Below are 17,799 nucleotides of genomic sequence, written 5' to 3'. Positions count from 1 at the left end.
GCAAACGGCCGACGCAACCTAAGAGGGACGAGCATCTGAGCCCCCGGGGGTACGCGCACAGTTTTTGCCACGAGCGCCTGCACGGTTACAAACGCCCGACGCCCCGTGGCGGGGGAAGACAAAAACGTTACGCGCCGACCCGACGGGAGCTCGATGCACCCCTGGTCAATCAAGATACGAATGGGCATTTTGGCCAAGAAATCCGTCCCCAACAGGCACGGAACCGCCAGTGAGGAGGAAACCAAAACAGGGCCGGATAATTTAATGTCTCCAATGCAAATTTTGGCGCGGATTTGGCCAATGATGCCTAGCGAGCCCCCGTTAGCAGCATAGCATGGCACGTCAACGGGGAGCAAGGGACGACTTTGAACGGGAAGAATGTTATAGATCAAATCAGATATAATGGTCGCCGACGCTCCTGTGTCAATTAAAATCCGCACCTCTACCCCATCAATATGACCGAACACAACCGACGATCCCGCCGACGCTGCAACGACACAATGGGCGAGCTCCGACCACTGACCCGGTTGGAGTGCTCGCCGCATTTCAGAACAATCGGGCGCAACGGCCGTCGATTTGCGAGCCCTGTTCGGTTGAGCGCGTGAGTGTGTGTCGGATGTGTGCATGGGCCAAACGTGTGAGGTGCCACGACTCGCCGTATTTCTCTGCTGGAGCTTGGGTGGAGATGGCGCGGCGTCCTGACGAGGTGTCGCCCCGCGCTGGCGGGGAGCCCGGCACCCTGAAGCAATGTGGCCTTGAAGGCCACAGTTGTAGCAGCGTGTGAGCGCCCGAGATGGCCTGGGCTGCTCCTGGCGGCTCGGTCCATTCCGAGCCTGTGGTGCCACCGATCTCCATTCCCCCCGCCGCTCCACCCCGCAGACCTCCGATGGGAGGGTGGTGGCCGCCATGGCATGGCCGGCCACCCCCTTGGCGGCCTTGCGACGCAGGGACCGCAAGCCCCCGTGGATGTGGCGCGCGACCAGCAAGGACGACATCTCTGCGTCGTCTTGAGCCAAGACGGCGACGTCCAGCTCATCCGCGAGTAGCAGCAGCTTTTCAGCCACCATAGCGTCCACTCCCTCCTCGTCCATCCGCGGGAAAGCTGCCTTCGCCAGGGCCAGGAGAGCCGTCCGGAAGGCCAGGGGCGATTCGTTGGCGCCCCGATGCCGATCGTGGAACAGCTGCCTGCAGTCCGAAGGCGGGCCATAGACAGCTGACAGCAGCTGCAGCGCCAAGTGCAGCGTGGCGCGCTTTTCCTTAGGCGCCGAGGTGAGAGTAGCCAGGGCGTCGTTGTCCAGCATCGCCGGCAGCGCGCGTAGTGCTTCGGCGTCCGTCCAGTTCGCCATCTCTTGATGAGCGATGAACCGCCTTTTGAAGCCGACCCAGTCTCCGTCCGCGCCCACGAATTCTTTGAGAGGCGGCATTCGCTGCTGTAACGCGACGTCCGTGGCTGCGGATCGCGCTCCGTCGTTCCCAGCAGACGTTACAGTGTGGGCGGGCTGCGAGCATGGCATCGCCGGTCGCTCTGTTGTTGACGCGCTGGCCGGTGTTGATGATGTCACGGCTCGTGCTTGGCCCTCAGCAGTCACCTGACGCGGGCCGGCCCCGCCCTCTGCTCACACTGTAGTGACGGCGGGAAATTTAACCGCGAGCCGCGTCGGGGTGGCGGGAACTGTCGCCGCGCGTCGGCTGCTGTCGTCGTCCCGCGCAGCCCCTCCAGCCCCCAGCCGCGTGATCTCTTCCAACGTGGTGGCCGCAGCGTAGAGCAGCTCCGCCAGGCGGGAGTGAGCCAGCTGAAGTCCCTCGGCCGACGCATCCCCCCCTTCCTATCGTAGCAGCGCGGGTGTACTCGGCCCCGGCTGCTCCGATCCGACCTCGGCCATCTCTGGTGGCGATTCGGCCGCGGTGTCCTCCATCTCCGACTCCCTGGTACGTGTCGTCCCTCGTGTGTCCATCGTTGAACGTTTTACTTCTGACACCAGATGTAGTAAGTATTCAGGAGGCTTGACGACGGGATCGGAGGCACACTTATTTATTAACACCAACTTGTGTACAGTAGCGGGTACACACAGTACTTAAGGGGTTAACGTCCCCTTTAGTCAACTAACAGGGAGACACAACATCTAACCCCGCTAACCTAAGCCCAAGTCCTCCACTACGGAGCTAAGGGAGGCTACCTATCCCAGCCCTGGTCAAGCTGGGATTCCGGCACCCTGAGTCTGGGCTCTCGGGGCCACGCCACCGGCTTGCCCTGGTCGGTCCTGACAAGGACAGCGAGCCAGGGGAGCTCCGGGGCCTATGCTAGCTGGTCTTCAGTCTTCGCTGGTTAAAGCTGATACTCCGACCTCGAGCACTCCGGCTCACCACCTTTTATAGTACTCGGCCCCCGGGAGGGGCCCGTGGGGGATGCAGGTGCGGACGTCGGTGTGAGCACCTCCTCTGTGTACGGCCCTAACCACGCCCCTTGTGTTTGTTAGCCATCCGCGCCCATACACAATTACACCTCTACACTTCCAATAAAGAGCAATGATGAAGTCGATGTCGTTTTTATCTAGTCCCAGTTGTTTTAATAGAGCTGCTAGTCGGTCGTGGTCTACTGAGTCAAAGGCTTTCAGACAATGCTTCTTAAAGTCCCGCAATGAACAAATGCACCCGTCTTCACTGATATGCTAATTGTGCCTCCATTTTGTACTCTGTATAATGGCTGACACCCCCTCATGGCCTGGTGGCGTAGAGACCCTTAACCCGGAACTTCCTGGTCAAGTGACCAAACTCAGCACCATCATATCAGGAAGTTCCTGTATAAACACCCCCCCCCCCCCCCCCATATCTGCCGTGGGACAGAACAATACTGTCGATAGGTTTCTTGAGTCCATGACTCTCTGCTCACAATCGTTAAGGACATTTATGACGGTGGGCAGACCCAGGTAAGGCTACGTGGCCGGGAGTCAGAGCCATTCCCTAAACACCTTGGGGTGCGACAGGGATATCCTCTGGCTCCTACATTATGTAACATTATTTTTGACCACGTATATCTTGAAGCTTTTCATGGTTGTACCGGAGGAATTTCCATCTGGTCAATGGCGGCTGTTGTGAGTGACCTCTAAAAATACGGTGTCCTAATTAAGAAAAATCTTGTCATATTATTGGCTTTCCTGTGAAAGTGAAAAACTCTATTATCTACCAACGGTAGGTATTCATAAACAATACGAAACAAAACAACAAATAACTCAAATGCTGTCCCCATGACCCTCAAGTTCACACTACACAACTCCTTTGACACTGCCAAAAGCCTAGAGCGTGTAGGCCATGTGAGCTGATATATTTTCACAGTGCAACCACGCGTTATGACATAATCATTACAGCCATAGGAGCCTTTTTCACTGCCCTGAATAGGTCTCAAACGGCGTGTTTAAAATGCTAAGCAAATCGCAATGAATGAGGGGATATCTCTCACTTGGACACCTTCGCAACTGCCCCGACACCTCCCCGAGGCACAAATCAGACTGCGTTGCAGCGGTTTCTATTATGAACTGAAAATGTTATCTTCATTAGGCAATTAACGTCCAAATAATCATTATATTGTATTGTTTTTAAACGCAACAAAACCATTTATAGAAAAGTATTTTTATTAGAAAAATAATTTATCATCTCCAGCTGCTTTTTGGGGCGGCACCCCAACGCCCCTAGTGGACGAACCTCGCCTGCATCTGGTACAGATAGAATGGGAAGCTGATCGATACCCGGGTGCGATCGAGGGATGGCTCCTTATTGGTCTATCATGTTATGTATGATGATGATTTGGTGATTGTTGGTCACTCAGGGAAGGAGTTGGGGGCGCTGCTGCTAAACCTGGAGCGTACCACAAAGAGGTGGGGACTTTCCATCAGCCCTACCAAAACTAAGCACCTTCCTGGGAATGTTGTGCCATCAAACAATCCACCTCCTCAACTCCCTATTGGTGATGCGGCAGTTGTGGAGAGAGTGGAGAGGTTTCCGTACGTGGGCAGTGTGCTTATGACCAGACCTAGTTTGGCACCAGAGGTCTCACTCCCAATCAGTCAAGCAGCATTATATTTTCATCGGCTGCATAATGCTGTTTGGAGGCTACCTGGTCTGTCACTCCGCACGAAGCGTCGGGTCTTCTTGGCCACAGTCACGTCCTCCCATATCTATGCTTGGGAAACGTGGACTCCTCTAATGGAACATCTGCGCTGGTTAGAAACATTCCGGCTGGTATGCCTACGATCCATCCTGGGTTTAACCAGGCTGGATTGTGTGAGGTCAAAAATCCTTGATATATCTGGACACATTCCCATTGGTGCGCTCCCCCAGCGGGCAAGGCTGCGTTGGTTGGGTCATGCCAATCCACCGCATGCCGAAGCAGTTTCTGTTTGGCAGGATAGATGGGGCAAAAACGGGCGCGACACGGATTTGAAAAGAGATGGACTGATACAGTAAAGGAAGATGTGGAGCTGAGTGGACCTGCCGAAGATTGGTACTAGCGGTGTCAAGATCGGCCTCTATGGAGGAGGCTCGTGAAGGACGCTACTGGCCCATTGGAGACAGTCGCCCTCCAACAATAACTGAGGGCAGAGGAGCAATGCTCACAACAACGAGCGAAGCGCGGGGGGAACCCCCAGCAAGTTGGCACAGTCGGGGGGCACAGCTAGTGCATCATCTGTCAGTCTCAGTCTGTCAACTCATGGCACCTGGGTTTGTCCCGTGACATCCTGTCAGCGAGCCATCGACACTTCACGTGGCTTCAGAGTGCACTTGGCCTGGCACAGACGCCGTGGTAACGTCACGGCCAGTTCGTGGCGAATGGCGGCTGTTGTTGTTGGTGATGGGATCGGCGGTGATGGTGATGATGGTAGTCGTGGCTGCAGTGGTGGTGGTTGTGTTGGTGGTGGTGATGACGGTGGTGGTGGCGTTGGTGGTTTTTGTGGTGATGTTAGTGGTGGTAGTGGTGGTGATGGTGGAGGCAGTTGTAGTGGTGGTGGTGTCCGCCACCGTCTCTCGATATCGAGAAGTCTGAGCGTGTGGGTCCGGTGGAACCAGAGGAGGGCCGTTAGGGCCAGCAAGGACATTTTCTGCTGGCCTAGAGATTGTCAGAATCAGACATTTTTATTTTTAAAAAATTATATTAATCTTCATTAATGCTATATATATTTTACAAAGTTCGTTCCCACCAGTCTATTAACGTCATTTCATTGCTACTCTCTCCCTCAGTTGCGCTGCTTCCAGTGCAGCTCATAAATTAGAGCTTTTATCCAATCAGATTTTCCACCTGTGCTGTCCCCGCCTCTCCGGGTGAAAAATCTATCCTGAGGCCTTCAGAATGTCGAGTGAATCCCCGTTGCTGTTGAAGCAAATGGGGACGATGTTGTTGATTGTTATATTCTTTAACCAATCATATTTCGAGTTTGCCATGTTGGGCATATTCTTTGACACGCCGGAGCCTTCTGGCTGGCCTAGCCGCCTACGTCAACATTTTTGGTGTGGCGTGATCAGAGGGCCAGTTAGCTAACTGAAGTAAAACTAGCTAGCACGTAACATAGCATCATCTAATATTTATTTAAACTTTCTTTCGTGACGTTTAGATTTTTAGATGTAGTGCTTTAGATTTGTATTTTTCTGTGGAGAAGCCTGTTGAATCCTGATTGTGCTATTTGTGTTTTACGGCATTTTTGCTTGCTTGGTGGTCGTATGAGTAAATGTGGCTGGTTGTTGTGAGTTTTTTCTTGTTTCTTTGGTAATGACATTGATTTGGGCTATGCGATGTCTATGTGTGATGCAGCAGCCTGTCATACTGCGTAATAGTGCTATATCCTTGATGGTTTCAGTCACCATGTATTCATGTGTCTGCAATTAGTGTGTTGTAACTCTCATAGGTGTTGAGCCTCGTGTTAAATCACTTTATTCCACTCGATAAAGGTTACTGTCACTGTGAATATGGGGTGGTTACGTCGAATGACAATAGCCTATAGCCCTAGTGTCATAGTGAGGTTATTCGAAGGCGGTTTAATTGCGGGAGGATAGCACTGAAGGCCTTGGTGTAAAAAATACACGGCCCGCAACTGGGTGGAACAGGTATCAACCCTAGGGTGGTTAGGTGGGTGAATAGGTGATTATGTGCGCGAGTGGGTGAGTGCTTGGGTAAGTGGGTGAATGGGTAGGTGAGTGAGTGGGTGGATTAATTAGTGGGTGAATGAGTGGGTAATTAAGCGGTTGAGTGAGTGAGTGGATGTCTGGATCAGGGTCGCCACCTTTTACACATTTAGAACCCGGACACATTTCTGTCCAGACTGCGCAGTCAGCTGTCAATAAAAAGTTCAACACAATTCCATCAGACGTCAGTACAAATCGATTCCTGCCACTCAAAAGCAGATGCCCATTCCGGGACTGGTGGAAACCCCGCGTTCTCTTTCTTGTGCTCGATTCGCAATTGTCTCGGCTCGCCGTCCCTCTCCACGTTGACCCCCACCATGAGAATGAGGAATTTCCACCGTTCTGGCTCACGACTGTGAACGGGAGATTCATCGCCAACCGTCTCAGATTTCAGCAGGAAACCACTCTGACTCTCTCTGACTTTCGAGAAGCTCTCCAACCCACGCGGCTGTCAGCCTCTCTATCCATCGGGGAGATATTGATCTGTCAATTGCCCTGCATATGTGCGTCTGTGTGTTGAGATGTACAGTATACTGTGTACAGTACACATTGTAGACTTAATATACAGTAGACCGTGTGTGTGCACTACCACGAGGGTCGTGGTTAGCACACCGCTTTACAAACCTGGCGACCCGAGTTCAATTCCCTCTCACCACCAATAAAAGCGACAGCAAATATTTCAACCAGTCCTCCTTAAATTAGTACCTGTTGCGGTGTGTGTAAAAAAAAAACATCAGCTTGGGGGAGACAAAGGCGGCCGGGCGTGGTGTTGGCCACCCACCCCAAAAATATGCTTGTGTTTAGTTTGTTGCCCTTCCCCCGCACCTCCACTGAGCGCGGTTGCCTAAGTACCATGCGAAAGAAGCTCTACAACAGGCATACAAAATACGTATGCCGTGGCCGGCCTTCATAGATGCTCGCTCACAGCACTTGCCCCCCAACAGTCTGTTAAAAAGGTTATACGCGGGACCTTTTGTCTTGAATAGGTAGAGAGAGATATCCGGCTGTGTTTTCCCCGGTGTGTTCGTCCAACGATAGCACGTGGCATCAGATAAACCCGACACAAGTCGGGGGGTAATTGCTGTGTCTGCTGCGCGTCTCGTGTAAGGGATTATTATCTGGGCGCTGGTTTGCCTTCCCGCGCTGCACGTGGGCTGCCTCGTAACCCAGCACTGTTGATGCAGAGCGGGGGTTGGTGGATCACGCACACGCGCGCGCACACACAGAGGCGTGGAACTCGATTTCCCTACCCGCGGGCGGTGACATCGGTTCCTGGGTTTTGAGCCAATTGAGAGCCACACTGGTAAAAGTTTAGCAGACTGTGTGACTTTGATGGTGGAGGGCCTTGGGTTGGACCTCTCAAACTGTAGAGGTCAGTCATATGACAATGCAAGCAATATGTCAGGAAAATACAATGCGCTACAGGCCCACCTGAAACAAAAAAAACCCTCTGATAGAGTATGTGCCTTGCGCAGCGCATTCACTTAACTTAGTTGGTGTTATCACCTTAGACGGCAGTAGCCCAGATGCTGACGAGTTTTTTTTAACATGTTTCAGTCATACTCTTTGGTTTTCGGTAAAGTCACGTAGGTAAAAAATTAATGAAAACAACTAAATTAATACACGACGTTTCGGACGCAACACAAGCGTCCTTCTTCAGGTGGGGACAACGCAGAGAAAGCACAACCGCTTAAGTGTGTCTAAGAGATGGCTATGCCGAGGAATTATATAGTCGCGGGGGATGGAGGGAGGGGAGGGGCCATGGTGAGTGTGTGGGCGGGCTGTGGGCTGGGAGGCAACGATGTGAGGAACGGGGTGAGCGCAGCGTACGGAGTTCAAACTGAAGCTTTGTAATGCCGGGGGCGGAAGTAGATAAGGAAGCTAAGATTAAGCAGCCTTTTGTTATGCTGCCGTCACAGCCATCTCTTAGACACACTTAAGCGGCTGTGCTTTCGCTACGTTGTCCCCACCTGAAGAAGGACGCTTGTGTTGCGCCTGAAACGTCGTGATTTAATTTAGTTGTTTTCAATTATATTATTTTTTACCTATGTGACTTTACCAAAAAACCAAAGAGTATGAATCCTTGCAGTCACGAAAACTTCAAATCTAGAATGTTGCAGTCACTGTACACATTTTGCTCTTCATCCACACACAGATGGGGGAAAGTTTTTCGAAAGACAGACGTCAGACTGGCTTTAAAATCGCTGTCCAGTACTCGGTAGAGTGCTCGGGCAGAGTCAAACAAGGCACTGTGGAGAAATTACACCAACATTAGAGAGGCCTTCGGTGGTATGTGCAATGATCACAATGAGAAAAGAGATACTCGAATTGAGGCCGCTGGACTATGTGCTAAATTGGACACCTTAGAGATGGTGTTCATGGCACATTTCTGGGGCATCATACCTGACCGGTTCCACACTACAAGCATGTACCTACAGAAAAGTGACATTGACATCTCTGTAGCAGCACAGCTTTTGTCTTTGAGGGATTTTGTGACGGGACATTGAGACCAGTTTGAGGCTTTTGAAAGGGCAGCTGTAAATGTGACAGGTGTCTCTCAGTCATATAAGCACGATCTTCAGGGAAAGAGGAAATGCAAAACATTTGCAGATGAGAGCTCAGAGCCAGGTGTGACACTTGAGGGGAGGGAGAAGTTCAAAATAGAAACATTGTATGTGGTCATTGATAAGCTAGTGGCATGCCTTGAACATTGATTGGATGCTTACAAGCGTTTGACCAGTCTCTTTGGAGTTCTGCTTATGTCAGATCAGGTGTCTAACAGTGATGTCATAACACATAAAGGTTTTTGGGTTAGATCGCGTTATTTATAAATGTGTCGCAACCCGCCACCACCTGAGAGGCGGTTTATTTAAACAAAGGAAGGAGCAGCAATGGGCTCTCCTTTATTTCTTGCTATAGCACATCTGTACATGGAAAACTTTGAAACAAGAGCACTTGCCTCAAGTACGTTAAAACCATATTTTTGGTTTAGATATGTTGATGACACTGTGGTTGTCTGGCCACATGGTAAAGATACACTTAATGCATTTCTAAATCATCTCAATGCACAAAACCCGGCCATCCAGTTCACCATGGAAACAGAGGTGAATAACCCACTCCCTTTCCTAGATATTTTGCTTGGACATGGCTTAAATGGCAAAATAACACACAGCGTTTACCGAAAGGGAACGCACACTGATGCCTATCTGAATGCAGATTCACATCATCACAGAGCTCAGAAATCCTCTCTTATTAAGACGCTCATACATCAGTCTAAAACAGTTTCTGATGGTGAAAGTCTCGGGAGAGAGATTAAACACTACGACAGAATGGCTACAATAATGCTCAAATTAACAGAGCACTGAATTGCAAATCACGATCACAAAGCAACACTGCTGAAAGTGATCAGATTATTAAAACAATTAAAATACCATATATCTCAGGAGTAACTGACAAATTAGCCCGTGTTTTGCAAAAGCAAAACATTAAAGTAAGATTTTGTACAGTACACAAAATTCAAAAACTAGTATCTTGTACGAAAGACGAATTACCTAAATTATCAACAGAAGGTGTATATCAGATTAATTGCTTATGTGGAAGATGCTATATTGGACAGACGGGACATAACATCAGCATAAGACTAAAAGAACACCAAATAAGTATTGAATTATCTCAAACACAACTGTCGGCAGTGGCAGAACATGCTTGCCAACAAGGCCACTCAATTGATTTTGATAACGTTGAAGTGTTGTGTAAAACTAATTATTACTGGGCAAGACTAATTGGAGAATCCATTGAAATTGAGAGAAAAACAAATAACTTTAATCGCTCTGACAGCTACAGGCTTAGTGCGGCCTGGAAGCGTATTATTAAATAATACATATTACAATTACAATTCCTTATGGGGGAAACACATACGAATTAACTGATTACTAACGTAGTATATAATTACAATAACCCCCCCCCTCCGCCACCTCTGATTTCTGCACCTGATTGGGTATAGGGATTGGGTTCAGTTATAAAATAATACACATTACAACTAATTACTAATCTACAATTGATTACTAATAGCAATTAATATTTTATATAATTACAATACCCCCCCCCTCTCCACCTCTGATTGGGTTAAATGATGACGTCACTCTGCTGCTCTATTTAAGACCGGGAGCAGGCTTCAATATTCTGGCAAATTGCCCGATGATGTTGGATGTAATGACCAGCAAAACGTCGTACTCAAAAATTGTAAATGTTATGGATTCACTCTTCAACACACTGGTGGGCTAAAGTAGTGAAAGGTTTGTCTTTTGTCAACGTGACACATTTTTTACTGATTAGCCGTTGGTGGAGAGTTGCGACACATTTATAAATAACGCGATCTAACCCAAAAACCTTTATTATGAGTGATGTCATAGTGGACATCACTCATCACTCACCGCTGCATATCCATCAGATCTGGACATGAATTCTAGATTTGAAGCTTTCGTGACTGCAAGGAATCATATTCTTAGGTTTTTTCGGTAAAGTCCCATAGGTAAAACATCAAAATTAATGAAAATAAAATAAAAACAAAAATCACGACGTTTCGGAGGCAACACAAGTCTCCGTCCCACCTGATGACGGAGACTTGTGTTGCCTCCGAAACGTCGTGATTTTTGTTTTTATTTTATTTTATTTTCATTAATTTTGATGTTTTACCTACGTGACTTTACCGAAAAAACCTAAGAATCTGGACATGAACTTTGCCAACGAACTCATCCAATTCAAGTCTTTTATGTCTGAGGGTGAGAAGTGCCAAACTAAATTGCTTGAGACGTTGTAAGCACTTAATCTGGAGTCAGTGTTCACCAATGCTTTCGTGGCTTTGCCAGTGACAAACTGCCAGGGTGAGCGGACATTTTCCCTTTTAGGCAGACTAAAAAATGAGCTGCGGAGTAACCAAACACATCTCAGCTCATCGTCACTTATGTCAATAGAGTCAGACCTTGTCAGACAGCTCGATTTTGACGATCTAGTGGATGGTTTTGCATGGAGGAAGGCAAGAAAGACACTGTGGTGCCACGACCTCGCAGCAACTCCGCAAACGCCGCGATCCTCTCCCGGCTCCCGCACTAAACACACACCCGCAGGCAGCGCTCCCACGTCGTGTCCTGACGGGGGTTTCCTGGCACATCGGGTTTTAATTCGAAGGGCCCCTAGTTGGAGAGTCTCACGGTTTCCCGGTGCCAGGAGATTGGCCGACCCTCACAGGACAGGTTACATTGCGGTGCCCCTAAATTGGCTAAACATTGTATGGGCACACAGAAACTCACCGGGCTAACCGCAATGAGAACGCTCACATCACGGGGGAAGGGGCCAGAGGGGAAATAGCATGCAGGCGGCGCAGACGGGGAGGGGGGAGGGAAAGCCCTGGACCTTCCACGGAGGTGTATTCCGCAGGACCGAGGGCGGGTGTGTAGACAATGGGTCGAGGCGTAACGTAAAATAACGCTCCAGGTAAGCGCATGATTGGCTGCGCGGAGCGACGCCCCCCTGGGCCTTTGAAGTTTAGAGAATAAAGGTGGGAGCCTCGGGACGATTCACTCTCTTGTCTGCAACCTCCGGGCAGTCAAGACCCTCTCCCTGCCATCCTGCCTCTTCAAGCCGCTCACAGCATCTATATGATGCCAGCGAGTTCGGCTGCGAGACAGTGATAGGTCAAGTCTTCTCTCGTCCTTCTCCCTCCGACTCTCAGCATCCGTGGGACGCCGTGAGTCCAGCTTCGAGGTATGTGGCAGGACGTTTGAGCAACTGGGTTCATAGGCAGAGTTAGGCTAAGCTCTTCCCAAGAAATATCCCCCCCCCAGGTAGTGTGTATTTGCGCCAGTAATAAACTTTACTACAGAGCGTCGGCGCAGTGTGATTTCTGTGTGTGTGTGGGGTGAACCTTGACACGGTGCTGGTAATACAGGTAGGAACAACAGTCCCACACTGCCCACCAGGAATTAGTTATCTGTCTGTCGTGCATAGCCACGCCCTCGATTTGTATTTCATAGAGCGCTTCGGACGGGCTCAGCACCACGTGACGCGCCGCCCCACGCAGCTTTTGCCGCGTGACACGGATCGCACGAATGCGCTAAGTTCTGACCTGCCCACTCCGAAGGAACGTGTTCAAGGGAGACCCGGCCAGCAGACAAATCAAAGCATTCCACAATTGAACAAATGAGTAAAAACAAAATATCCAGAGGCACGTTCAGTTCAATCGATAAGGCACTTATTAACAACATGAATTACAGATAGTGATGGTAGCGAGGCTAATTTGAACGTTTTCGTGTGGACCATGATAAAGAGAAAAAAGAAACGTTTAAATCACTTCAGTACACAACTCAATTGACTCACGGCCTGGTATCGGGACCGTGATTGCATTAACGAGGCGCGTGCCAGTAGCTTGGCTCATGAACGGCGCCTCACACAATGGACGCGCGTGCAATGAGCGAATCTTCGCTGTGATTGGCTCCCGATGATTGGCCTGGAGGGGAAGATGGGCGGAGGCACGCGCGCGTAATTCTGTCACGTGATGTGAGCTCCCTCAATGGACTCTCAACATACTCATTTGGGGGTCGTGATTGCGTCTATGAAGCCCTAGCGCGCGTGGCTGGGCTCGTTAACGGAGTCTCACGCAAAATAGGAACGAGTGCAGGAAGCGCCACCCATCCAATTAGTGAATCATCATACTGATTGACTCGCGATGATTGCCTTCTCCCTCTGACCCCCATGATTGGCCAGGGATGGGAAGGCAACCCCGCGTGATTGTTCCACGTGACGTGCGCTACCTCGATATAAAGGAGGGAGCAGACGGCACACCGCATCTGCGCTTCACGGGGCTGACTGCTTTTGTAAGTGGTAAGTGGGGCAGGCTACATTGCTGGATTTGCTGTTGTGCCTCTTTCCAGACCATGTTGGGTGCATGTTGGTTGTCTTTTTTTCCATACTTGTATTTAACTTTCTGCGTGGTCAGTTTTCTTTTTTAACTTTGAGGATTAATGTCTTCGGAGGTACTAAGCCGAACGAGCTGACGCTTTCTACACGCACTCACCGCGCATGACAATTCAATATTTCCTTAAAGCCTGTCCAGGTCCCGTACATTTTGCTCCTTATTGCGTTTTAACATAATCCATGTAACCTTCCATTTCGACATTTTTATGCAAGCCAACCACCCATTAAAGGCACCAAATTTGATTAATTTTGGGGTCAAGAAGTTTTATACTGCAAATAAAAGCATGCATTAGCTTGTTTACCTAAAATTTCCCTCAATCAACAATGGGCTTGTTTGAACAATATATTTTCCAGTATTAGCCGGTTTGATCTCCCCGTAATTTTTTTAAACTGTCTGTTCTGCACCTTTTTCAAAGTCTCACCTGCCCAAATTCTGGCTGAATCTCTAATGTTTTAAAAATGGATTCGTAGCATAGGGCTGCACTACTTCCGTTTTATTGACCTGAAATGTGAGGGTTGTATTGCAGAAACTGAAAACCCTTTTTTAAGTTTGAAACAGTTAATGGGAATTCTCAAATTAATTATGTGTCCTGCCACCTAATTTTTTTTAATCTAAAGAAGGGTCTAATTTGTCCCCTTTTCAAACAGTGCTGTCATAAATTTCTCTACCTTGATATGATGCAACGCCTAATGCCCACTGCATTATGCCTGCCTTCTAAAAAACCTCCGCTGTTTATTTTTCGGTCAGGATGGTTCTTGCCTGGGCGATCTGCATATGTAAACATGGTTGCCTTTGATTATAGGTTTAATCTGTTTTCCCCACACTACCTTAACCCAACTGCTTCTGTTCATATGACCCGTTTAGGTCTCCTTCAGCCAAGTCCCTGGATCGTCTATCCGAACTTTTCATTGTTCGTGGAAAGAAAAGGTATTTGTGCTACTGCAACTTGACACGTGCATCCCTCTTGCATTGCCCCACTGCATGATGGTCTACTGTGGCTGAGTGGATCGAGGGTTTTGGAATGGGCCATACTCTATCCTGCTGTTTGATGTTGGGATAAAAATGTATGGGAATTTAGTTTTGATACTCTGCCACCAACCATGCCCGCAGTTCCATGAGCACACACGCTTGTGCTTGAAGGACTAATTGTTAATTTATCAGCGAAGAGTTCATTGTGTTGCGCACTTTTTGCTTTAATATTGATTCCACATTTAAATCTAAAAACGGTAGTAATTTTGACTCTGATTATGTTTGTTGCATGCTTGCCAAAGATTTAAAACATGCTTTAACAGCATGTAAAATGGCTATTGTGCACTATTTGGTGCCCACTATTTTTCAGTCCTTCCTAAGTATTTTAAGACACGAATGGTACACTGAACTACAGTTGCTAGTGAACTGTAGTCCTGATTCTGTTTATTGTAAATGATAGTAAGGCAGGAATACTTGGCTTGAAACATGCTTGCTATGCTTTCCCTTCCGTCTCCGTCCAGGTTGACATAATGTCGTACCCACTTACGCTGCACATCATTGGAGGGCAAGGTGGAAATGCGTTCTCGTTTGATGGGAGGAGCAATGCGGCCACGCTGCAGAAACTCTCCGTGAGCGTTGGAGGCTGGCAAGTGAGGGGTGTGGAGGTGTGGCTGACTGACGGGCGAAGGCAGAAATTCGGCACCGTGGACTCCTCTGCTCAGCAGTTTGAATTCCAGTCGGGCGAGTTCATGTCGCAGCTCTCCCTGTGGGGCAATGGGGCTGGCACGCGTCTGGGTGCCATCAAGTTCAGAACGAGCCGCAACCGTGAGTTCTTTGCCAAGATGACGGACTGGGGGCTCAAGACCGAGTACAAGATCGATGTGGGCTCCGGCATCTGCTTGGGCGTTCAGGGCCGAGCGGGGGCTGACATCGACTCCATGGGCTTCCTTTTCATCAATGCTGTAAAGTCGTCGGTAATCCAGAACATGAAGTACCCAACTATGCACCAGGTTCTGCCTAACGTGCAGATGGAGGAGATTAAAGAAATGGAGTACATAAACGACACCAGCGTCATGCAGTCTCACACCTTCGAGAGCTCCAAGACGATAACCAAAAAGTCGTCGTGGTCTACGACCAACAAGATCGAGTTCACCTTCAGCCTGACTGTCTCGGCAGGCATACCTGAGGTCGTGGAGGGGGAGGCCGGGTTCAGCTTCACCTTGAGCTCTGAGACCACGCACGCATTGGAGAACTCTGAGGAGCGGACGGAAACTCTCACGTTCCCTGTCTCGGTTCCTCCGCACAAGACTGTCGCCGTTGTCGCCAAAATCGGGCGTGCAAACATCGACCTCCCGTACACGGCCCTGCTGCGCATCACCTGCATGAATGGCGCTCTCTTTGACGTTCCCCTGAGTGGCGTCTACAAGGGGCTCACTTTCACCAAAATGACTGCCCGTGCTACTGAGAAATAAGCAGCATTTTTCTACCGTTTTTTGATCAAATGTTCTGAAAGAATAATTGTGGCTGACTACGAATAAAAGCCTTCTGCATTGCACTTCAATTTTCTCTTTGCATGTTTGTGGTTGCATGTAAGGAATTTACATTTTTACAAGGTTCTAATGTTTATAGACATGGATATTTCACCCTTTGCTGTTGGCAGGGATTATTTTGTAGTTACATTGGGCTTCATATTCTAAATTTGTTTTCGTGACTGCAAGGATCCATTCCTTGGTTCTACTCACCGTGACTTTACCGAAAGAACTAAAGAGTATCGAGTTTCATATCCTCTATTCTGCATTGTATGGCCATGATTGAAACTGGGTTAGTGGCATGGTATGTTTTACAGCTTGAAACAACAGGTTCCACACTTCCCACCAGGGATTATTTGTCTGTCGTGCACGAATGCGCTATCCAACCAAGTTCCTACCTGCCCACCCCGAAGGAATGTGTTTTGAGCGTGTGTGCGAGACGCGCGTGTATTAAAACATGCACGGCCGCCGATGCTGGCGCGTGTGAAACATGAGCGCCTGCAGTATGCCGCGTGAGTAATTAGGGTGGGGTGCGGTTCCCGGCGTTTACACAGCGGCAATAGCATTAACGGCGAGGCGTGCGCGCAAATTCATACAGCCCTTTAGCATTAGCCTTTGTGCAAGCTGATTGGGGCTTGGCCACCCGGAGGTGCGCGTGCACATTCATACAGCCCTTTAACATTAGCCTGTGTGCAAGTGGATTAGGGCTTAACCACCCGGGGGGTGGGCGCGCATATTAACATCGCCGTTTTCTTTAGCGCGAACCTGTGCGCGAAATAAGCGCTTGTAGGGGTGCGCGTGGTTAACGCGCGTGTTTGCGAAATACGCGCCTGCAGGGGCGCGCGCTTGCACGCTTTTGCGGTCACTTTGTGGTGGTGGGCGTGTGCGGGATAACCCCGGGCGGTGGTGAGCCAGCCAATCGGCCATGTCCCTCAGAGGGCGCTGGCGCGGGGGGGGGGGGCGATCACCCGATCGGCGGGGGCCCGGTGAGAAGGGCCAAACGGCGCGGTGGAGGAAGGAGTGGAGGGGGCAAACGTTGCCCTCCACCTGCCCAACGAGGGCAGCGGGGTGGACGTCGGCCCCCACAATACCAATATAGGAAAGCGGAGCAGGGGAGCTCCAAAAGGCATGTGCCCAAGGGCATCACGGGACCATGATCCGGCCCTGCAGGAGAGCATCAATTAAAGTTGCAAGGTACTCGTTTAAGGCTAAATCGAGCTATGGTAGGCCCGGAACAAGTTCAGATAATCTTCAATTGTGGTTGGCCGTGAGCGGGAATCAAACTCGGGTCGCCTGGTTAGTCGCGCACGGCGCTAACCACTGCACTACCGCCGCTCCTCACGCACGCAGTCGCAAAATACAAACATCCCCTGCATAGCCTTAACAGATTGTTGGGGCAAGTGTTATAATCGAGCGCCTATGAAGGCCGGCACGGCACACGAGGGGGTGGGTGGTCAGCACCACGCCCAGCCGCCTTTGTCTCCCCAGTGGCAATGTTTACACATTACACCAGGTACTCATTTGAGGCTGAGTCGACCTACCGGAGGACTGGTTCAGATAATCGTCACTGGTGTTGTCTGTGAGCGGAAATCGAACTGTGGCGGCCGGGTTCATAGCGCAGCGCGCTAACCACTCGGCTACTGCTCCTCACACACGCACACACAGCGGCTGATAGAATGATTGTGAATGGGCCCGACTGCTGCTGTCACTCGATGCATTATCTATCGCTCTCACCTGGAGCGCGCGGGGACCTCAACAAATCAATGTGCACGTGGCCGCCGGGGCGCCAAGAGGCCGGGCTCCTTCCCCCCGAGCGCGGCGTGCGGCCCGGGCCGTCCATGCCGCGTGCCTCCGCATGAAGGGAAAAACCGGAGAAGCTGGAGAAAAATGCACGTTGACCACGGAGAGAGAGAGGCACGCAAACTCAAAATATACAGCAGGCGTCAGGGTCGGGATCGAACCCATGACCTCCTGCATACCAGGCGAAAAGTGGTGATCCATGCGACGGGGGGCGGGCAGGGTCACAATTAGGCCGGGGACACGGCGCGCGGCATCAACACTCCGGATTGATCTTCACGCGGACTGGGACGCGTGGGACGCTCGCGCCTTGTGCCTGCGTGACAAAATCGTGCCCCACGGGTGGATGAGGAGGCGCCT

At 50.1% G+C, this 17,799-nt stretch overlaps 1 protein-coding gene across 2 annotated transcripts; it reads left to right on the top strand.

The window, feature by feature from the left end:
* The first annotated feature begins 13,018 nt into the window (after positions 1-13,018).
* On the top strand, positions 13,019-15,666 carry LOC144947812 (aerolysin-like protein). Of its 2 annotated transcripts, none has more exons than XM_078877165.1 (3): positions 13,019-13,050; positions 14,009-14,071; positions 14,635-15,666. In XM_078877165.1, the coding sequence occupies exon 3, from the start codon at positions 14,644-14,646 to the stop codon at positions 15,583-15,585; it is 942 nt and encodes a 313-aa protein (XP_078733291.1). In that variant the 5' UTR covers positions 13,019-13,050; positions 14,009-14,071; positions 14,635-14,643; the 3' UTR covers positions 15,586-15,666. The 2 variants fall into 2 exon arrangements, with proteins under 2 accessions (XP_078733291.1, XP_078733292.1); XM_078877166.1 differs by having other exon boundaries at positions 13,023-13,043.
* Positions 15,667-17,799: the final 2,133 nt, after the last annotated feature.

Source organism: Lampetra fluviatilis, chromosome 47 (genome assembly GCF_964198595.1).
Source record: "Lampetra fluviatilis chromosome 47, kcLamFluv1.1, whole genome shotgun sequence".
In the NCBI taxonomy this organism is placed as follows: Eukaryota; Metazoa; Chordata; class Hyperoartia; order Petromyzontiformes; family Petromyzontidae; genus Lampetra; species Lampetra fluviatilis.
This window is presented reverse-complemented; position numbering and strand designations above follow the sequence as displayed.

Excerpts from the sequence above, each read along its gene's own strand:
- LOC144947812 (XM_078877165.1), top strand. The coding sequence starts at position 14,644 with ATGTCGTACCCACTTACGCTGCACATCATTGGAGGGCAAGGTGGAAAT.